Source organism: Salvelinus fontinalis, chromosome 21, assembly GCF_029448725.1.
Source record: "Salvelinus fontinalis isolate EN_2023a chromosome 21, ASM2944872v1, whole genome shotgun sequence".
Classification (NCBI taxonomy): Eukaryota; Metazoa; Chordata; class Actinopteri; order Salmoniformes; family Salmonidae; genus Salvelinus; species Salvelinus fontinalis.
This window is the reverse complement of record NC_074685.1, coordinates 20,768,498-20,792,000: the sequence shown is the minus strand read 5'-3', so window position 1 is coordinate 20,792,000 and position 23,503 is coordinate 20,768,498. Positions and strand designations below refer to the sequence as shown.

General features: G+C 41.0%; 1 protein-coding gene across 2 annotated transcripts; it reads right to left on the bottom strand.

Moving 5' to 3' along the window:
- On the bottom strand, nt 1–23,020 carry LOC129818404 (growth hormone receptor-like). Of its 2 annotated transcripts, XM_055874249.1 has the most exons (10): nt 22,727–23,020; nt 19,752–19,844; nt 13,070–13,211; nt 12,679–12,845; nt 11,802–11,980; nt 7,959–8,024; nt 2,297–2,441; nt 2,092–2,182; nt 1,907–1,976; nt 1–1,740 (listed from the first exon to the last, which is right to left on the bottom strand). In XM_055874249.1, the coding sequence occupies exons 2-10, from the start codon at nt 19,831–19,833 to the stop codon at nt 832–834; spliced, it is 1,851 nt and encodes a 616-aa protein (XP_055730224.1). In that variant the 5' UTR covers nt 19,834–19,844; nt 22,727–23,020; the 3' UTR covers nt 1–831. The 2 variants fall into 2 exon arrangements, with proteins under 2 accessions (XP_055730224.1, XP_055730225.1); XM_055874250.1 differs by lacking the exon at nt 7,959–8,024.
- Nucleotides 23,021–23,503: the final 483 nt, after the last annotated feature.

The window sequence follows — 23,503 nt, the reverse complement described above, 5'->3', positions numbered from 1 at the left end:
TTTAAATGTGAAAGATGTTTATGAGTAACATTATAGCTGTACAATAAAGAACCATTAGCATTTAGAGATCTCCAGAAGGATATTCTGACATTTGATAGTCCCCTTTTTGTAAGTGGTAGACTACAACATAGTAAACATAATTATTTTTTCTTGTTTTTATAATCACACATTTTGTATATATGCAAAATAACAGCAAACATTCAGTAAGCATAATGTCCTACTATTTTAGACTTGTTGAAAAGCCACAGGCAATCAGCAGAACACATATGGTAGATTCCCACTTTTGGTCACCAAATACTTCCCTTTTGACAAAATATTGAGATCTGTAAATACTTTTCATAGTTGTAAAGACCAATTATTGGGATTATTGTAAACATCATTATCAACAACAACACTAAATTAAGAATTTTTCCTTGTGATGGCATTTAAAGTCACATGTAGGTGATGTTCTTCAAAATATATATTTTTATTTCACATTCATAATATGTGAAGAGATTCATATGGCCAGTTCCTGTGAGAGACCATAATTCCTTCTTGTCCGTTCCCTATTTCCTTTGTTCACTCAGTTTTTGCAGACAGGTGTGGCACCTTCAAGAACAGACCCCTCTCCTGTACTCACCATCCATCTTACCAAACCTCAAAATGTCTACAGCTGTCATGTTGGGAGAAGGAACGGGAAGAGGGGGGGCAGGCAGGGACCCCCTCTCATTTTTGTAGGTATGACATTTGGGACCCTACTCTTTTGATGTTTAATCACTCAGGCACTGAATTCCCATGCCCCCTCTGATCTGTGTCCAATCACAAATGACTGGCATAGTCCCTACACCTCTGTTATGGTGTAATGTTGCCCAGTAGGTCAGGGGTCAGGTACCCCTCTGGTGTAGGTGTGGGCAGGGGAAGCTTGGTTAGAACTGGCTGGGGTGCAGGTGTGGGTCCAGGCTTCAGAAGGAGGCTGTTCTGCCTGTCTACTCCTTCCACCATGGTGTAGGCAGATACAGGGGGCAGTGGGGAGACAGGAGAGGCAGGTGGAATGGGGGGCCTTTCAGCCTCAAAGTACAGGCTCTGGTACTCCCCGAAGGGCTGTCCCTGCACAAGACTACTGTCCTCCGTTGGAGCAGGCTGGCTGGCTCTCCCAGTGGGGAGTCTGGCACTCATCTTCCCAGCATCTAACTCTGAGGTGTAGCCTCCCACATCAGCATTCACCAACAGCAACTGAAACTCTTTCCTCTTCTTCTCTTTCTCCTTTTCCTTCTCATCCTTCTCTGCATTCTCCTCCACCTTCCTCTGCTCCTCAGGTGTCAGCAGCACTTCACCAGTTGGTCTCACCTCATTCACCTGGGTGTAGATGTCCTCCCTGCCAGGGGCGGCCCAGGGAGAATCCTCAGTGTTGGGGGTCTGGACTGAGGAGCTGGCCTTAGTACTGGCCAGGGAAGAGGGCTCCAGGGCGCGGCTGGTGTTGGAGAGGAGGGAGTGGAAGGGGGAGGCCTCTAGGTCAGGCAGATCAGGGTCACAGCAGCTGGCCCGGCCCGAGTCATCATCCCTGAAGCCAATGGTGATAGGGGGACAGTCTGAGGAGGCACAGTGGTCCATCAAGCACTGGGTGTCCAGCACAGTCAGCCTGTCGTTGGGCTCCTCCATGTCCAGCTCGATGAACTCCACCCAGGGGTCATCGCTGTACAGCTCTGGCCTCAAGTCAGGGATGCCGCCCAGGATGGAGGTCAGCTCAGCCAACTTACCTTTCTATGGTAAACGACAGATAATACCGCAGAGTTAGTTTAAAGGGCAACATACACTTATTACAACCTTGCTGGTAATACATATTGCCTCCCCATTAAACTCTAGTGGCAATGGTTTTAATGGTACAAGTAAAGAATTCTAGGTATTTTTCATTGTGTTAAGTTAATACCTTAAGAAGCTCTGGGTCGATGCCTTTGATTTTGGGACCAGGAATTGGAGGCAGGAGAATCACCATCAACCTTGAAGAAAGATTGCGGAAGTGTTATTAAAAGACATGTAGCATTAGACTTTCACATTTTTATGAAGAGGTTTGGTATTTTAAGACAAAGTGAAAGGTAAAAGTGAGTTTCTTACTTCTGTTGCTGGGAATAGATTACCAGCAATAGGATGACTGCAAAACCCAAAGCAGCAAAGACAAGCAGGACAGTAACTGGAAGTCTCGACTCTGAGCACATATGAATATATAGAAAGCAATTAATACGATTCAAAACAGAGACATCATACATATTATAACAGCAAACATTTTATATGACAGTATTTAAATACAATACATCAGTACCTTTAGTAGGGATGTGTATGAATATGGAGTCGCTGAATTCCCCAAAGTTACGGGATGCTAGCGTCTTGCACCTCACCCTGACCTCATTATCTGTGTTGGTGCGCAGCCCGTATAGCGATCGCTGCATTCCCTTTTCAAGGTCCACCTAGGGTTGCAGTCAAAACAGAGAGGTTTCACACCAGTTAGTTAGTAAATATCACCCACACAATAGGAGGAAACATAACTTACACCTGCAGGTTTAATGATTTGGTTTAAGGGACACGCTACTTAGAGTTTAACTGAGGATAAGTCACATTGAGAAATATATAATATCATATAAAGACATGAATCAACTTAAAAGCAATAGAGCCTTGGTATGTCACCTTGGTAGATTACCCCAAAGATTCATGTTCCCTTGCATGGAAGGAGTTAAAGTGAAAGAGGGAGAATGAGAGGGCAGACTGCCCTTGGAAAGAGGCAGTTTGTTCTAAATTACAATGTGGGAGGAGGCATAAGTCTTTTGATTATTAGATCATTTTATTATTCACTGAAATGATCTTAAAATAATGCAGTAAATCTATTCATTTATTATTTATTTTAACAACTACACCACACCAGTCATCCAACAGACTCTCATTCAGAGCGACACACAGAAGCATCCAGGGTCAACGCCTTGCTCAAGGGCACGTCAACAGATCTTACTTTTTATTATTATTACGTTTTATTTTGACTTTATTTTTTATACTTTATCTTTAAACATCATTCTATCTCCCGCCCAGCAACTCCACTACCACTTGTCTCCAATTCCACAACCGAACCCTCAGCTCCCTTCAGACCATCCCACCTTTCTCTGCTGGCCACCCTCTTCGGATTTCTACACAACATATATCTTTCAACTATGCTGTGATGTTTAATGTAAGATTTCAATCTATCTAATCGAATAGAATCCACAGATTGCGAGTTGAAGATAAATACTTTTCCTAAGAGTATTATTATATTAGTAATTGACTCTCCACATCTCCTAACATTACTATTTCTAGGGTCAATTTTAGATCAATGTTATGCATTTTCAGCCATTCCTGAACCTGAGACCAGAAACAGGCTACCTGAGGGCAATACCAAAATAAATGGTCTATTGATTCTGTATCCTCACAACAAAATCTGCAGAGCTTCGATGATTTTATGCCCCAAATATTCAACATTTTGTTGATGGCAAGACTTCTATATAATCATTTTTAGCTGAAAAGCATGAAGTCTTGAATCTTGCGTCGTTTTATTTAGCAACTCATACACCCTGTACCATGGAATCGTTACATCACAAATCTCTTCCCAACTATTTTGCAATCTGTATGGCACAGTTGTCAACATACTGGTCCTCAAATGAAACTGGTATACTTTCATATTTATGCTATTTTTATTCTTCCACCCGTTTTGATCCTTTATATTGGGCAGACAGACCAGTTCTCCACCTCCTACCGCTGCCACCTGCCTCCTCCATTTTTGGGGTAATGCTGTAATCAATTGGTTGTACTCTTGGAATGAGCAGACCTTCCTATACAATTCTGATAACTCCATGAAAGACATAACTCTACCATTACAATTTACAATATCATTTAAGAACAAAATACCCTTTTCAAACATCGTTCCCATGAATACAGGTATTTTATCAACCAGCACATTTGAGTTCAGCCATAATATTTGTTGTAATATTTGTTCTATCTTTTCAGGGGGATGAAATTGAAATTGTAGCCAGCTCTGCAATGCTCGTTTGAAAAAGAGAGATACTAATTAATCAAAAATGAGACATGGCAATCTGCACAAAGGCAAAAAGGCAATTTTTAAACAATGGATGAGCTTTTCTTAGTAATCTACTTGAGAACCATTTAGGGTTCAAGTAAAACTTTTGACTAAGTGAAGCTTTTAGAGAGAGGTTTAGTGCTTTTATATTTAATAATCTCAACCCACCCAATTCATAATATTGATAGGCACTCTTTATTCTGTCTGGTTTAGCATCCCAGATAAAGCTAAATATTTTTTGCTCATATGATTTGAAAAACGAATCATCAGGATTACTAAATAATTAAGTGAGTAAACTGAGATATGACTAAGGAGTTAATCAGGGCAATTCTTCCATAAATAGACAGGTATTTACCTCTCCATGATTGCAGGATCTATTGAAATTCATTGTGGAGAGCTTATTTATATATTTTGTGATATGAATACCAAGTATTTCTACTTCACCATCAGTCCAATTTATAGGTAAACTGCAGGGTAATGTAAAAGTTTTATTTTTTTAAAGATCCAATACGTAATATTGTACATAATTAGGTTGTAGTCCAGAGAGTCCAGAAAAGTTATATAGATCTTCAATGAGACATTGCAGGGATCTAGCTTGCGGACTTAATATAAAACATGAGTCATTAGCAAACATGGACACCTTTTTTTTAAGCCTAGGATTTCTAATCCTCTAATGTTGTTGTTGGATCTGATTTTAATAGCTAGCATTTCGATGGCCATAATGAATAGATATGCTGACAGCGGACACCCTTGTTTAACTCCTCTTGACAATTCAAAATTCTCTGAGAAGTAGCCGTTATTTCCTATTTTACACCTGGGGTTGCTATACATTACTTTTACCCATTTTATAAGAGAATCACCGAAATTGAAAAAAACAAACAGTCATTTATAAATAAAATCCAGTCTTACTCTATCAAATGCCTTTTCAAAATCCACTATAAATACCAGGCCTGGCTTCTTAGCTGTTTCATGATGTTCTATTATTTCTAGTAGGTGTCATATATTACCTCCAATGTATCATCCATGTAACATACCTGTCTGATCAGGAACAACAATACTGGGTAAAACTCTTTTGATTCTGAGTGCTATGCATTTCGCTAATATTTTTGCATCACAACACTGAAGTGTAGGGGCCTCCAGTTTTGATGGAAAATATAAAGATTCAGTCTATCTGGGTCTTGTTTTAATAATAGTGAAATCAGACCTTCCTGCTGAGTACCTGACACGCTACCATTTATATAGGTGTAGTTAAAACAATCTAACAACGGAGCTTTTAGTATATCAAAAAAGGCTTGATATACCTCTACCGGCATGCAATCAAGCCCTGGGGTTTATCCAGACTGAAAGGATTTAATAGCCTCAAAAAGTTATTCCTCTGTAATTTGGCCTTCACACTGATCTTTCTGAACATTTGTTAATTTTCAATTTTTTGTATTATTTGGAAAGAATTCCTTACCATAATCTTCATTCAGTGGGAGAGGATGAGACGGAAAAGAGAACATCTGCTTAAAATATTTAGCTTCCTCTTTTAAAATAGATAACTCCGTCTTCAGTAACGAGTTTCTGCAAGTTCTTTTGTTAGCATTCCTATGTTGGAGATTCAGGAAGAATTTTGTGAATTTTTCTCCATATTCCCTCCAGTTTGCTTTATTTTTGTAATAGATTACATTAGATCGTTCTTGAATAATTTCCTTAAGTTCTTTTTGTTTTTAATCTAACTTATTTTATATCTCTGTAGTATCATTTTTATTGCTATCTACCTGTACTATTAGTTCATGGATTTCCCTTGTTAGTCTTGTCCCTCTAGCCAGAAACTGCTTTTTTCTTATTGATGAATATTGAATTGAATGACCTCGGAAGGTACATTTAAAGGTATCCCAAACAATAAGTTGATTTGCTGTTCCTATATTATACTGGAAAAATTCAGTTATAAATTATTTTGTCTTAGTTAAAAATAGTTGTCCTCCAGTAAACTTTGATTAAATTTCCAATATCCCCGTCCACGTGGAAATTCTATAAGAGTTATGTGAAGGCCAATTAGATGATGATCCGATCGCATTCTGTCTCCTATAATTTTTTTTTAACCTTTGATGCAAGAGAGAAAGAGACAAGAAAGTAGTCAAGACGACTAGCTTGATTAAGTCTCCTCCATGTATATCTAACTAGGTCTGGGTTTGGAGACTAGGTCTCCAAATATCCACGATTTTTAATGTGTCCATAATATTTGTGATTTCCTTAAGGGCACGGTGATGATAGTTTGTAGAGTGATTTCCTTTACGGTCCATTCAGGTACTTAACACTGGGTTATAGTCTCCTACCATAATGATTTGATCATTTGTTGCCTGTAAGTTCAATAAATTGGTATAAATATTTTCGAAGAAGTTTGGATCATCCTGATTTGGACCACATAGATGATCAAATCAAATCAAATCTTATTTGTCACATACACATGGTTAGCAGATGTTAATGCGAGTGTAGCAAAATGCTTGATGAGCCAAATCTCTTTTTCACCCAATTACATATTCAAAAAGATCCACCTTCCTTGTGAATCATTCCTAACTATTTGCAATTAATATCATCACACCTTTTGAGTTCCTTTGTCCATTACAGAAAATTATTTCACCACCCCATTCCTTTTTCCACACAACTTCATCTAAGGATGTAGAGTGAGTTTCCTGTTAACAGTATATGTTGTATTACTTTCTTTTAGCCACTTAAAGACTGATATTTTTTTATAATCTGATAAACTGTTATAACTGGCTATAGTTATTTTCCCCCTTACCATAACTAGATACTATTCTCAGTCTAAATTGACCATAATTAGTGCTTGTAAAGTTACTGCCATCAGAAGTATTATGACGGCCAAAAATAGCTTTCAAATGTCTGATATTTAGAATTTAAAAAATTGGTTCTAGCAATATATGTTTTATTCCCTTGCCTGTTTGACTGTGAGCCAATGCCACATATGTTAGAAAATTGAGACACGATATTATGTGTGTAGTAAATCTGAGTAAGTTGATGTGTATGACATTGGATGTGATTTAGTGAGAGTGTGTACAATGTCTGTATAAGAGTAAGACTATAATGTGTGATGTCCAAATAGATTATAACCCGGCCAATTTGCATGGTTGAGTGTCTATGTGTGTAACATGTAATGCGTATAGTGTTAACCTGTTTGGCGTGCAAGCCCGACGTCGGTACATTTATGACAACAGCCACTTCAAGTGCAGGGCGCAAAATTCAAAAGATATTTTTTTTAAATATTTAACTTTCACACATTAACAAGTCCAATACAGCATATGAAAGGTACACATCTCGTGAATCCAGCCAACATGTCCGATTTTTTAAATGTTTTACAGGGAAGACAAAATATGTAAATCTATTAGCTAACCACGTTAGCAAAAGACTCCACTTTTATTACTCCATCAGTTTTTGACTCCATCAGTAGCTATCACAAATTCGGCCAAATAAAGATATAAATAGGCACTAACCAAGAAACAACCTCATCAGATGACAGTCTGATAACATATTTATTGTATAGCATATGTTTTTTTCGAAAATGTGCATATTTCAGGTATAAATCATAGTTTACATTGCAGCTACAGTCAGAAATTGCACCGAAAACAGCCATAATATTTACAGACACCAACGTCAAATACCTAATTACTCATCATAAAACATTTCTGAAAAATACATAGTGTACAGCAATGGAAAGACAGGCATCTTGTGATGCCAGACAATATTTCCGATTTATCAAGTGTTTTACAGTGAAAACACAATATAGCTTTATATTAGCGTAGCCACAATAGCCAGAAACACTTGGGCGCCAGCGACCAGTTCACATGCACGACAGATATTAGAAATAGCATCATAAAATGTTTCTTACTTTTGGTGATCTTCCGTCAGAATGTTGGACAAGGTGTCCTTTGTCCAGAACAGTCGTTGTTTGGATCTGGAACGGCAAATTTCCCTCTTGATTTAGCATGGGCACTTGCCAAGTGGCACGGATCTCTCCAACGTCAACAAAGTCAAAGAACGGAACACGGCAAAACTCCCGAAAAATTTCAATAATCTGATTAAACTATATTGAAAAAACATACTTTACGATATGGTCACATGTATCAAATAAAATCTAAACCGGAGATGTTAGTCATCCATAACGACAGCTAAACAGAAAGCAAATCCATGTCCTCTTGCGCGCGCTCCAGAAACAAGAAATGGACGGTCACGTCATACAAAGAGCTTTAATTCCACCTCAGACCAAGATAGACACGAAATTTCTTCTCTCACCGCCTCTTGACAACCAGGGGAAGGTGTATGAAGTGTACGTAGACTCTTACGTTCATTGCCCTTGTATAGGCATGAGGTTGAACAGAGCATCGATTTCTGACATTCCACTTCCTGGTCAGGAAATGTGCTGCAGAAGGAGTTCTGTTTCACTCAGAGAAATAATTCAAACGGTTTTAGAAACTAGAGAGTGTTTTCTATCCAATAGTAATAATAATATGCATATTGTACGAGCAAGAATTGAGTACGAGGCCGTTTGAAATGGGCACGATTTAACTGGCTACTCAATACTGCCCCTTGCAGCCATAAGAAGTTTTAATATTCATGATGATAATTGTAATCCATATTGTATCACCATCATAGTTGCATCATAAATACCTTTAACATCATTAAAAAACACATCCCAGCATTTCCATAGCAATTGACATTTCACATGATCATGAAAGAGACCTTGCATTACTATAGAGACGGCTTCACTCTATAGTAATGCAATCCCGTACAATATGTTATTATTCCCCAATGTCCCTATTCTGATATCTTCCCCTTGCTTGTTGCAAACATATATAAACATGTAGACAAAGACATAGAAAAGAGACAAACAAGAAACATATTCAATTATAGAACAGTTCTCGACAATAGAGAGAGGTGAGAGAAGAGAAAAGAAAGAAAGCGAGAGTGAGAAGAGAGCGAGATCAAGTGTGTATGTGTATTGTTGGGTTCTGAGAATATAAGAACATTGTCACGATTGTCATCGGGAGAAGGAGAAGAGGACCAAAGTGCAGCGTGATAACTATTCATAATACTTTTAATAAATATGAACACTCGAACAAAAACAACAAAACGACAAAACGAACAGTTCTGAAAGGTGCAACAAAAACACTAAACAGAAAATAACCACCCACAACTAAAAGTGGGAAAACAGGCTACCTAAGTATGGTTCTCAATCAGAGACAACGATTGACAGCTGCCTCTGATTGGGAACCATACCAGGCCAAACACAATAGAAATAGAAAACATAGACATACAAACATAGAATGCCCACCCACATCACACCCTGACCAAACAAAAAATAGAAACATACAAAGCAATCTACGGTCAGGGCGTGACAAACATCCAATAGTCCTATAAGAACATCCAATAGTCAAAGGTTAATGAAATACAAATGGTATAGAGAGAAATAGTCCTATAATTCCTATAATAACTACAACCTAAAACTTCTTACCTGGGAATATTGAAGACTCATGTTAAAAGGAACCACCAGCTTTCATATGTTCTCATGTTCTGAGCAAGGAACTTAAACGTTAGCTTTCTTACATGGCACATATTGCACTTTTACTTTCTTCTCCAAAACTTTGTTTTTGCATTATTTAAACCAAATTGAACATGTTTCATTACTAATTTGAGGCTAAATTTATTTTATTGCTGTATTATATTAAGTTAAAATAAGTGTTCATTCAGTATTGTTGTAATTGTCATTATTACAAATACATTTTTAAGAAATCGGCCCATTAATCGGTATCGGCTTTTTTGGCCCTCCAATAATCGGTATTGGCGTTGAAAAATCATAAATCGGTCGACCTCTAGTTTAGAGGGTCTACACCAGAAGTTAATGGTTATTGGAGGAAGGTATATAGTGTGTGCAATTAAGCTTGGAATGTGTTGAGTACAGGGAAGCAATTACATGTGGCAGGCATTGATAAGGGGAGAGAGCCATTGATTAGTGATAGAGGGCGGTTGAGGTCAGGTCAGGTCAGGTCACCTTAAGGGAGAAATACAATTTTATGGCCCGTATCACTAGTGTCCTGCCTAGCAGTAAAGAACGATGTTTGTACAGATGGGTAGGAGGAGACTCAGCCTATGAGGAACGGATGAATATCAGTGCTTGTGTGAAAATGTTTTTGTCTGAATGCAGCTGTATTGATACTCTGAGCATAATAAACTTGGTTAAGCTTTCATAAATGTCTGTTGAGTTTTTTACTCTGAGAATTAGAACCTAACAGTATATATTAGTCCATATGTGTAAGTGAACATGTAATTGAGTACGTGTGTGTTAATATCCACTTTATAGTGTTCAGATATTTTTACCGTTCCCATACTTTCTTTTTTTCGTAACCTGAAGTCCCTGTAGAATTTAGTACAGCCATGGTGTTATGGAGCTGTCTCAGAATAGCTGTCCATCTATAAAGAGTTTGTCCACAATGATAAAGGCACGCTTATCCCTCTCTCTCTCTGTTGCCTCTGTACAGGATACAGTCTCTTGCGACGTTCGTTTACCTCACATGGAAATTGGTCATTGAGACCGAATTTGGTCTCTTTAAGCTCCCTTCCCCTGCTTTTGATCAGCTCCTTTTGTTGGTAGTGTTCAAATTTTGCAATGATCGATCATGGACCCTTGGTCTTGTCGCTTTGAGCTCCAAGTCTGTGTACACGGTGGAAAGCCACCTTGTTTACAGTCTCTAGAGGAAATTTCAAGGCGGATTGCATGAATTCTCTGGTCGCGCCCTCTGAATTATTGGATGCGTCCTCAGGAATCCCAGAAAATATGAGATTTTCACACATTCTACGACTTTGTATGTCTAGCAGCAACTCCTTCATCACCCTGTTTTCCCTGAGTAGACAATCCATTTTAGAATCGTGGATTTTCACCTTGGCTGTGAGTGCCTTGTTCTCTCATTGGAGCGTGAGAATTTCCCTCTGGCTAAACTCCAAACTCCCCCTCAGCCCTAATACCTCCTCACACAACTTTTCCAGTGTTGCATGGATTCCAGCCAGAACACTAGCCTCTACTTCAACGGTAAGTCAATCGTCCGTGTCTGTAGATGAATCTGTTTTTCTTTTTTTTGTCGGGTTAGAGTTCTTTTGTGAGGTAGTCGGATCTTTCCATGATGGGAGTATATTGTTCCTCCATAGCGTAAAGCTGTTGGTGCTTGTCGATTACCCTCAGGATCTCCTTAGTATCCAGGTTGGCTCATTACTGCAACCAGTTGTTTTTCAAAAGTTAAAAAAAAATGTGTCTTTCCCACGACGATGGCCGGTGTCTGTAGTACAGCCACCTAGCACTGTTGTTAGGTTAGAGGTGTTTCCTAGCTGTTAAAAGCTAAACGCATCGCGGAATACACGCAAAAACAAATGCAGTAAACCTTAGTCAGGTCAAAATAATCTGGACCGAACAGTCTCAGTAGGTACTGTATGTCCAGAGAAAGGTTTATATGAACATTGGAACACTGCATTTAATCTTTATTGCCAATGTAAAGATTCTGAAATGACCCAATGATCTGCAATAGTCTGAACAAAAGAGTCAAACAGTCCTCATGGAAGGGGTATAGGTGGTGCTAGGAGTTTTCCTGGTCTAATCACGGAGTCAGGAAGAACTCCTAACCCAGCCCTATGCATAAAGTCCGGGGCTAGGAGTTTTCCCCTGTTCAAGGGTGTGTAGACTCACCGTCCTCCACAGTGTTGAGTTGACCTCGCGGTACTGCACCTCGTACTGCAGCGTCATCCAGCCCATCGACACGTCTGCAGAGTGTGGCGGTTCCCAGCTCAACATGATATCAAAGTGGCTCCCGGTTAGACCCACATTCAGCAGGGTCCAGTTCAGCGCTATTGGAGGGTCTGGTTCCACTGGAACACATTTAAAACCACATTAGGTTCACCACTTGAAATGCAGAATGGCACATCAAAAATGTAGTATATCTAGTATAGAAAACATTAAGAACACCTGATCTTTCCATTACAGATTGACCAGGTGAATCCAGGTGAAAGCTAGGAGCTCGTATTGATGTCACTTGTTAAATCCACTTCAATCAGTGTAGATGAGCAGGAGAAAGGTTAAAGAAGGATTTTTTCAGCCTTGAGACAATTTAGACATGGATTGTGTATGTGTGCCATTCCGAGAGTGAATGGGCAAGACAAAATATTTAAGTGCGTTTGATGGTAGGTGGCAGGCACATCGGTTTGAGTGTGTCAAGAGCTGCAATGCTGCTGAGTTTTCATGCTCAACAGCTTCCCATGTGTATCAAGAATGGTCCACCACCCAAAGGACATCCAGCCAACTTGACACAACTGTGGGAAGCATTGGAGTCAACATGGGCCAGCATCCCTGTGGAATGCTTTTTTTTTGAGGGGGGGGGTTCTAATGTTTGGTCTATATAATTCAGTATTTCCACATTTCAATTTCCAATGATAAAAAAGTGATTAGGGTTTAAAATATGGGAGATGTGTGGAGGCAGACAGAGGACAAACAGGTGAGTGTAGGGTAGCTATAGGTAGCTATGAATGGAGGAATGACTGTGGTTTAGGAATACAGGGGCCAGGCTAACCGATGTCTTCCACAGTGAAGATGACCTCGTCATAGAGAATGTCCTGATCGCCAGAGCGGAGCTGGACACTGTAGGTCATCCAGACCTTCGTGTAGCTTTCATTGAAGAAGCACTCGTCTGTCCTGTCAGCGTAGCGAGGACATTCAACCCACTCTTTGGGAGATGTGCTGCAGGCATGGGGAGACAACATAGGGGTTTTAATACTGAGCTGATGGCAGAAAAGACTGACATCATGCACCTGACATCATTTAGATAAGAGGGAGAGACTCCTATACAGTTAAGAACTACAAATTATTTCAGAAGAAAAACTATTTGGCTCTCAAATATTTAATTTATTTAATTTCAGCCTCAGAATGTTTATCTCTCTCTTAGGGAATATTTTTTCTCTCACTTCCTATCATTAATGTAGTAGAATATCCGCAGGTCTCTGGGTTCTGTGAGGTTCTGGAATACTCCGACATTCCATCTGCAGCGGAATGTGTTCATGTCATGGGAGACACAGCCGGAGATCTGGGGGCGGATCTGGGAGAAGGCTGGGAGGGAGGGAGAGAGAGAAAGAGGTGAGCACACACATTCTATATAGACTTTCAAAAAAAGTCAAAAAGTCAAACATGAACACACACCCTGTCTAGTCGACCTATCTATGCCTATTGCTGAGACCATTTACAGGGCTGAGTTGCTCTTCAAGTGTAAGACAAACAGAGTGTAACATAACTCCTCTGAGTGGCGTAGCCGCATGGCAGACAGCTACGTTTTCCTGGAAGTATCCGCATACCTCTTTAAAATCTGTCAGCCAGACTTTACCGCCCACAGGAATTTCGGGGAAAACCCTGCCGTCATGTGTCCTCAGAACTGCACTTACATAGTACACTGCATCTGCTGTCATCTGTTCTCAGAACTGCACTTACATAGTACACTGCATCTGCCATCATCTGTTCTCAGAACTGCACTTACATAGTACACTGCATGAAAACTACACTCATAGTAAGTGTTCAGAGATCTGCTGTATCTGCAGGAAAATGACAGCTGGCAATAAAATAGTGCAATTGGAAGTATTTTCTCCAAAGCCAATTACTACTACACCTGAAACGCTGTAATATGATGCATCTTATTACCTTCTGCACCTAGGGGTCAATAAAGGAAACTATAAATAAGCTGTAGGAAAGATAAATGATCATTCCTATCTTGTTTATGACAGCAATATGACATATCAGGCGAGCGCTGTCCTGGTCTGTCTGTACTATAGTACATGATTATATGAATGTGTTCCCAGAGAGAGGGGAGCTTTAGGTAAACACTCCTATTTGTTCATAGCCCTGAAGAGGCACTTAGGTCCTTTAGTAATTAGTACCATCTCCCATAATGTGCCACATCAGCACCACTGAGAGGGACAGAACAATAGCAGGTAGAATGGCTCTGGCGCCTAGGGAGATTCACAGCTGTGTGGCTCTTCTGAGGAGAGATGCATACCACTGGCTTGGTTAGCAGCTCATCAGGGTGGCCAAAGGTTAAAAATAACTTGTTTACCAGATCCTTTTCTACCAGGAACTTCCTCGGAATGAACAGGAAAAATCAATCCAACACGTGGCAATGCTCAAGTGTTTCATACTTGCTCAATTTCCCGTTACTGATGAGGATTCAGGACAGGTGGTGTGTGTGCATGCGTGCTTGTGTGGGTGCTGTGCACAAATTGTGACTCTACATCTCCTACATCCAGACTCCCCATTTTGACTTAATATTTTCAGAATATAAATATGCACGTGTATGTGAGTACTTGTGAATGTTCTTGAATGTGTACGTGAGTAAGTGCAGTCTGCCAAGTTGAGGTCATTTGTTTTCACACCATGTGCACAGCAGATATCACTGGCTCCAACAGGACGCTGAAGCTCAAATTTCAAACAGACCTTTCCAAGAAAACAAGGGTAAAATACACTGCTCAAAAAAATAAAGGGAACACTTAAACAACACAACGTAACTCCAAGTGAATCACACTTCTGTGAAATCAAACTGTCCACTTAGGAAGCAACACTGATTGACAATACATTTCACATGCTGTTGTGCAAATGGAATAGACAAAAGGTGGAAATTATAGGCAATTAGCAAGACACCCCCAAAAAAGGAGTGATTCTGCAGGTGGTGATCACAGACCACTTCTCAGTTCCTATGCTTCCTGGCTGATGTTTTGGTAACTTTTGAATGCTGGCGGTACTCTCACTCTAGTGGTAGCATGAGACGGAGTCTACAACCCACACAAGTGGCTCAGGTAGTGCAGCTCATCCAGGATGGCACATCAATGCGAGCTGTGGCAAAAAGGTTTGCTGTGTCTGTCAGCGTAGTGTCCAGAGCATGGAGGCGCTACCAGGAGACAGGCCAGTACATCAGGAGACGTGGAGGAGGCCGTAGGAGGGCAACAACCCAGCAGCAGGACCGCTACCTCCGCCTTTGTGCAAGGAGGTGCACTGCCAGCGCCCTGCAAAATGACCTCCAGCAGGCCACAAATGTGCATGTGTCTGCTCAAACGGTCAGAAACAGACTCCGTGAGGGTGGTATGAGGGCCCGACGTCCACAGGTGGGGGTTGTGCTTACAGCCCAACACTGTGCAGGACGTTTGGCATTTGCCAGACAACACCAAGATTGGCAAATTCGCCACTGGCGCCCTGTGCTCTTCACAGATGAAAGCAGGTTCACACTGAGCACATGAGCACATGTGACAGACGTGACAGAGTCTGGAGACGCCATGGAGAACGTTCTGCTGCCTGCAACATCCTCCAGCATGACCGGTTTGGCGATGGGTCAGACATGGTGTGGGGTGGCATTTCTTTGTGGGGCTGCACAGCCCTCCATGTGCTCGCCAGAGGTAGCCTGACTGCCAATAGGTACCGAGATGAGATCCTCAGACCCCTTGTGAGACCATATGCTGACACATGCACATTTGTGGCCTGCTGGAGGTCATTTTGCAGGGCTCTGGCAGTGCTCCTCCTGCTCAAAGGCGGAGGTAGCGGTCCTGCTGCTGGGTTGTTGCCCTCCTACGGCCTCCTCCACGTCTCCTGATGTACTGGCCTGTCTCCTGGTAGCGCCTCCATGCTCTGGACACTACGCTGACAGACACAGCAAACCTTCTTGCCACAGCTCGCATTGATGTGCCATCCTGGATGAGCTGCACTACCTGAGCCACTTGTGTGGGTTGTAGACTCCGTCTCATGCTACCACTAGAGTGAGAGCACCGCCAGCATTCAAAAGTGACCAAAACATCAGCCAGGAAGCATAAGAACTGAGAAGTGGTCTGTGGTCACCACCTGCAGAATCACTCCTTTTTTGGGGGTGTCTTGCTAATTGCCTATAATTTCCACCTTTTGTCTATTCCATTTGCACAACAGCATGTGAAATTTATTGTCAATCAGTGTTACTTCCTAAGTGGACAGTTTGATTTCACAGAAGTGTGATTGACTTGGAGTTACATTGTGTTGTTTAAGTGTTCCCTTTATTTTTTTGAGCAGTGTATAATTTTGGGCTCCAGATATTCTAGTGTTCCAGTCGCTGGAAGGTGAACTCTTTTACAAAATGTCTCCCACTTCTGATACAAAATGTCCTCTACTATCTCGTAAATTAACCTACTCATCGCTCACATTAGGACTGAAAATTCAAAACATTCATTATGACTTTAATGAAAGGGAAATAGAGGGTTGTGTTTGATTGGCTGCTGTGTACTAGGAGGAATGGAGGGAGGGAATGGGTGTTTTAATCAAGGGGTTTCTGAATGCATAAAGTAATTCTCTGTAGAGTACACATGATGATGAGCGCTAGCACTGGATGATTTATAGCAGGGGTGTCACTCATTCCATGAAGGGCCTAGAACAGAAACGGCCTGTGGCCCGCTGGGCACTTCAATCCAACCCACGAGACATTATTACTATTTCTTTTTTTAAATATAACATTTTATTTTACCCCTTTTTTCTCCCCAATTTCATGGTATCCAATTGGTAGTTACAGTCTTGTCCCATCGCTGCAACTCCCGTACATACTCGGGAGAGGCGAAGGTCGAGAGCCCTGCGTCCCCCGAAACACGACCCAGCCAAGCCGCACTGCTTCTTGACACAATGCCTGCTTAACCCGGAAGCCAGCCACACCAATGTGTTGCAGGAAACACCATACACCTCGCAACCATGTAAGCGCCCGGGTCGCCACAAGAGTCACTAGAGTGTGATGGGACAAGGAAATCTCAGCCTGACAAACCCTCTCCTAACCCGGACGACGCTGGGCTAATTGTGCGCAAAATCATGGGTCTCCCAGTCACGGCCAGCTGTGACACAGCCTGGGATCGAACACGGGTCTGTAGTGACGCCTCAAGCGTCACTCGGCAGGCCCCTCGGCAGGCCCCAGCAAATTGATTTGAACAAACAATTGGTCCCCCCAAAAATGCGGCCCTCCGTTGAATTTCATTTCATAATCCTGATGTAGCCCTCGAACCATAAAGTTCTAGGCCACCAGTGGCCTAGAGTCTGCTGGTTTTTCCTTTCAATTAAGACCTAGACAACCAGGTGAGGGGAGTTGCTTACTAATTAGTGACCTTAATTCATCAACCAAGTACAAGAAAGGAGCGAAAACCTGCAGACACTCGGCCCTCCATGGAATGAGTTTGACACGTGCTTTATAGAGTCTAATTCACTATTTTCTCTCTCCTATGTGCGTCACTGACGTATGCCAGATACACATACACAATTATACAGATGAAAGGGATGGTGCTATTGCCTTACCAACCTCTCAATGTTGTTTCTTCTCATTTGGAGTGATGTTTGTGCAACGTGTGTATTAAAACACCCTGCGCATTAAAACACTAATTTCCTCCCTCCATCTCTCCTATTACACAGCAGCCGAACCAACACAATCCTGTCCTTCCCTTTGATTAAAGTCAGGATGAATGTTTTGACTTTTCAGTCCTACTGTTAGAGAGTAATTCACAAGATGGTGTTTAAAAATAAATATGTACCTAACATCGAGTACATCGAGTCTTTACTTATTCTGTTTGTTCCAGAAATCAAAAGCAATTACATGTGCAAAGTAAAAATTTTCCCACTTATGGTAGAGAAAAGCTTACGTGAAGGACAGCTGGTGTTATATATTGTAGCTACTTAAGTAGACACTTTAAAGCAATAGCTGCAACAAAGGTTGTCCCCTTCAACTGAACATCTTTAAAGCTCTGTGAGGAAAAAACTTGGTTTACTCCAGTATGGGAAGCATTGAAAATGTGTATTTTCTGTCTGTGTGCGTGAGCTGGCAGTGTCCCTGTAACGGCTGTCCTCCTCATCTGAGGAGGAGTAATAAGAAGGATCGGAGGACCAATGCGCAGCGTGGTACGTGTTTCTGCTCTTTATTATAACGAACGAACACAGAAACAAAACAACAAACGACACGTGAAATACCAATCGAAACAGTTCCGTGTGGAACAAACACTGACATGGAAAATAACCACCCACGAAACCCAGGTGGAAAAAGGCTACCTAAGTATGATTCTCAATCAGAGACAACTAACGGCATCTGCCTCTGATTGAGAATCATACCAGGCCAAACGAAAAAACCAACATAGAAAAACGAACATAGATAACCCACCCAACTCACACCCTGACCACACTAAAATAAAGAAATAACTAAGGTCAGAACGTGACAGTCCCCTCCTACTGCACTGTTCTATGTCCATCTGTTTCACTCAGACAGTAACCTTTTTGGCTGGGTACTGCTGATTCTCAGAAGAAAAAAAATCTAGTATATTTTTTGCTGGGAGCTCAAACCCTTTCACCCATTCTGACAGAGTGTGAAGTACCACTTACTGGAAACAGAATAACTCTGTCAAAGCACTACTGCCAAAGCTTATAGAAATATGAGACAAAAGAGACTTACAGTAGAGTGAAAGCTTCTATTCAATCCGTCAGCGCTAAAGAGTTATATAACGTGTATAATGTTGCATAACATGAAGAGACACTTAGGAGAAGTGTGACTTCATCATAAAGGCCTGAACCACCTAGGAATAGAACTTCCTGCACTCAAACTTAGTCCATTACAACGCTGCATCTGTTGAGAGGGGGAGTCTGAATAACTAAACAGTTTCCCACAGTGCACCACTCACTGCTCCCACTGCCCCCTCCAGAATTCCTGGAAATCCTGTTCCTGGGAAGAACTCGATATGTGCCCATGCATGCATGCTTATTTAGAGCCCGTGTTCTAAGAGATTGTATTAGTCTGTATAATACACTACACAGTGCCATTGCATTATCATAAAGCATATTACAGAGTTTTCACAAATAACTATTATATTTAATTTGTAATGTAACATTTAAACCAGAGTGTGTAATGAGATCATTCATATTGTATATCAGTAATCTATTCCTCTAAGAGTGTGCCACGCAGTTAAAGTGTGATGATACCTCCTGGTGTGTACCCATAGTGTGATGATACCCCCTGGTGTGTACCCATAACGTGTACCCATAGTGTGATGATACCCCCATGGTGTGTACCCATAACGTGTACCCATAGTGTGATGATACCCCCTGGTGTGTACCCATAACGTGTACCCATAGTGTGATGATACCTCCTGGTGTGTACCCATAACGTGTACCCATAGTGTGATGATACCCCCTGGTGTGTACCCATAACGTGTACCCATAGTGTGATGATACCTCCTGGTGTGTACCCATAACGTGTACCCATAGTGTGATGATACCCCCTGGTGTGTACCCATAACGTGTACCCATAGTGTGATGATACCTCCTGGTGTGTACCCATAGTGTGATGATACCCCATGGTATGTACCCATAACGTGTACCCATAGTGTGATGATACCTCCTGGTGTGTACCCATAGTGTGATGATACCCCTTGGTATGTACCCATAACGTGTACCCATAGTGTCATACAGTATATCATCCTGCACTACATAGTGTACATACTATACTGTCCTTAGTAGGAATTCTACATACAAAGGAAGTACTTGACTTATAGGAATATGTTGGGTCAGTATTGATAGTCCTGTGAAAGGAAAGGCCTTCTAGTTTGGTCTGGTTCATCATTGATCAAAAGGTACCTTGTCTAGAGGTGGGCGGCTCCTGCGATAAAACTGGTAGGATGAGGAGGAGGCAGATGAAGAGAATGTGGGAGGTTGCCATGATGTTCGACCCTAGAAAAACATGACAGGAGAGTTATTGAGTTATATGAGTTATTTCACTGTGTCAACTCCACTGAACCATAACCCTAAAACTGACCTGTTGCCATTAAGTAGGGTGTGCTACCCCCTAAACGTATCTGTACTCCCATACCCTTATATAAGTCCAGTCTGGAAATTAGGGAGAGATGTTTAATTATAGAATGATTCACTTTTTCAATGCTAGTTAAGGATACTTTAGTTATCACTTTTCAAATTGGATTTATTAAACTACAAAAAGGTAATAAAAAGAGATTAATCAGATATCAAATTATATATACAGTACCAGTCAAAAGTTTGGACAGTTACTTATTCAAGGGGTTTTTCTTCATTTTTACGATGTTTTACATAGTAGAATACGAGTGAAGACATCAAAACTATGAAATAACACATATGGAATCATGTAGTAACCAAAAAAGTGTTAAATCAAAATATATTTTATATTTGAGATTTTTCAAAGTAGCCACCCTTTGCCTTGAAGACAGATGAGCACACTTTTGACATTCTCTCACCAGCTTCATGAGGTAGTCACTTGGAATGCATTTCAATTAACAGGTGTGCCTTGTTAAGTTAATTTGTGGAATTTCTTTCCTTCTTAATGCGTTTGAGCAAATCAGTTGTGTTGTGACAAGGCAGGGGTGGTATACAGAAGATAGCCCTATTTGGTAAAAGACCAAGTCCATATTATGGCAAGAACAGCACAAATAAGCAAAGAGAAATGACAGTCCCTCATTACATTCAGACATGAAGGTCAGTCAATCCGGAAAATGTCAAGAACTTTAAAGTTTCTTCAAATGCAGCTGCAAAAACCATCAAGCGCTATGATGAAACTGGCTCTCATGGGGACCGCCACAGGAAAGGAAGAACCAGAGTTACCTCAGCAGCATAAGTTCATTAGAGTTAACTGCACCTCAGATTATAGCCCAAATAAATGCTTCACAGAGTTCTAGTAACAGACACATCTCAACATCAACTGTTCAGAGGAGACTGCGTGAATCAGTCCTTCATTGTCAAATTGTTGCAAAGAAACCACTACTAACGGACACCAATAAGAAAGAGAGACTTGCTTGGGCCAAGAAACACCAGCAATGGTGTAAATCTGTCCTTTGGTCTGTGGAGTCCAAATTTTGTTTCCAACCGCTGTGTCTTTGCGAGACAAATCGTGGTGAACGGATGATCTCCGCATGTGTGGTTCCCACCGTGAAGCATGGAGGAGGAGGAGGTGTGATGGGGCTTTGCTGGTGACACTGTCTGTGATTTATTTAGAATTCAAGGAACACTTATCCAGCATGGCTATCACAGCATTCTGCAGCGATACGCCATCCCATCTGGTTTGCGCTTACGGGACTATCATTTGTTTAACAACAGGACAATGACCAAAAAAACACACCTCCAGGTTGTGTAAGGGCTATTTGACCAAGAAGGAGACCAACAAGTGCTCAGCATATGTGGGAATTCCTTCAAGACAGTTGTAAAAGCATTCCTCATGAAGCTGGTTGAGAGAATGCCAAGAGTGTGCAAAGCTGTCATCAAGGCAAACGTTGGCTACTTTGAAGAATCTCAAATACACTGCTCAAAAAATAAAAGGGATCACTAAAATAACACATCCTAGATCTGAATGAATGAAATATTCTTAGTAAATACTTTTTTCTTTACATAGTTGAATGTGCGGACAACAAAATCACACAAAAATGATCTATGGAAATCAAATTTATCAACCCATGGAGGTCTGGATTTGGAGTCACACTCAAAATTAAAGTGTAAAACCACACTACAGGCTGATCCAACTTTGATGTAATGTCCTTAAAACAAGTCAAAATGAGGCTCAGTAGTGTGTGTGGCCTCCACGTGCCTGTATGACCTCCCTACAACGCCTGGGCATGCTCCTGATGAGGTGGCGGATGGTCTCCTGAGGGATCTCCACCCAGACCTGGACTAAAGCATCCGCCAACTCCTGGACAGTCTGTGGTGCAACATTAGGAGGAACCCAGGGCCAACCGCACCAGCATATGGTCTCACAAGGGGTCTGAGGATCTCATCTCGGTACCTAATGGCAGTCAAGCTACCTCTGGCGAGCACATGGAGGGCTGTGCGGCCCCCCAAAGAAATGCCACCCCACACCATGACTGACCCACCGCCAAACCGGTCATGCTGGAGGATGTTGCAGGCAGCAGAACGTTCTCCACGGCGTCTCCAGACTCTGTCACGTCTGTCACATGTGCTCAGTGTGAACCTGCTTTCATCTGTGAAGAGCACAGGGCGCCAGTGGCGAATTTGCCAATCTTGGTGTATTGTTTAGTGTTGTGTAGTGGCTTTGCTGGCATGCACCCCAGTTTTTTTGTTGTTGTTGTTGACTCACCAAGATTTACATGCTAAAATTGCCACTGAGCTACACTAAAGGAGATGGTAAAATCTGTTCAAAGGGGGAGAAGACCTTTCAGTAGAAAAGTAATTATTTCAATCCAAAGTGTATATTTGATTACCAGTGTTTAAATGTATACGTATTCGTATTGACATTTTAGTATGTTTAAGATGGCATATCTTATTTCATTAATACATACACATATTTCATTAATACATACACATTTGAGGAAGCATTGTCATTTAGACAGATTGTTGAAGGAGATATCAACAAACATCATATTCTTAATTTTATATGAGGACAGTCATGTGTTTAAGACTTTAAAATATACAAAGTGACTTTAAATCTTTAAAATATTTCAATTAAACCTCCCCATACACACACAAATTAACCGAAAGTGGGCATATGCAGTAGACTAGATTGAATAAACGTCTTTGAACAACAAAATACTGCATACTACCTAACCCTGGTTTTAATATCTATGCAAACCACTCACCGTATCAGCAAGTTGTAAATCGCTGTTGTTTTCTTCAAAGGCGAAACGCTCGTCTCGGCTGAAGACGGGAATACTTGGATTTGGTAGACGACAACCCAAAACGTTCATGGCTTTAAAAAAAAACACAATTTAAACGTGGCCATATTCGACATATGTAATGTTGAGAACAGGTTGCAACTTGTAGCAAGACACATAGCTTTTTCTGTCTTGCACAGAGATTCTAAAAATCTCTGGCAGGCAGCTGCTTTTTTTTAGTGTGGCTGCGGAGGATGGTGGGGGATGTTTGGTCGTCTATCCTAGGCGCGCTCAAACTGCCAGAGCCAACATGAAAGCGCCACCTGCTGGTAAATATTTGATATAACACACGACTACAAATAGTTATTTACACATTTAAGCACCAAAATTACATAGCCTACAGTTCAGACGTGAATAAAAACCGTTGTCATAGCTTCGTCAGGTGATTAATCATGTTAAACACTATTATTGCACACAGAGTGAGTCTATGCAACTTATTATTTGACTTGTTAACCACATTTTCACTCCTGAACTTATTTAGGCTTACCATAACAAAGGTGTTGAATACGTATTGACACAAGACATTTCAGCTTTTCAGTATTTTTTTAAATGTCTAAAAACATAATTCCACTTTGACATTATGGGACTATATTATGTGTATGCAAGTGACACAAAATCTCAATTCAATCAATTTAAAATTCTGTCTGTAACAACAAAATGTGGAAAAAGTCAAGGGGTGTGAATACTTTCTGAAGGCACTGT

Excerpts from the sequence above, each read along its gene's own strand:
- LOC129818404 (XM_055874249.1), bottom strand. The coding sequence starts at position 19,833 with ATGGCAACCTCCCACATTCTCTTCATCTGCCTCCTCCTCATCCTACCA. Across the intron at positions 12,846-13,069 it reads TACTACATTAATGATAGGAA|CACATCTCCCAAAGAGTGGG; the intron begins GTGAGAGAAAAA and ends CCATGCCTGCAG. Across the intron at positions 2,442-7,958 it reads CTGACGGAAGATCACCAAAA|GTGGACCTTGAAAAGGGAAT; the intron begins GTAAGAAACATT and ends CTGCAACCCTAG.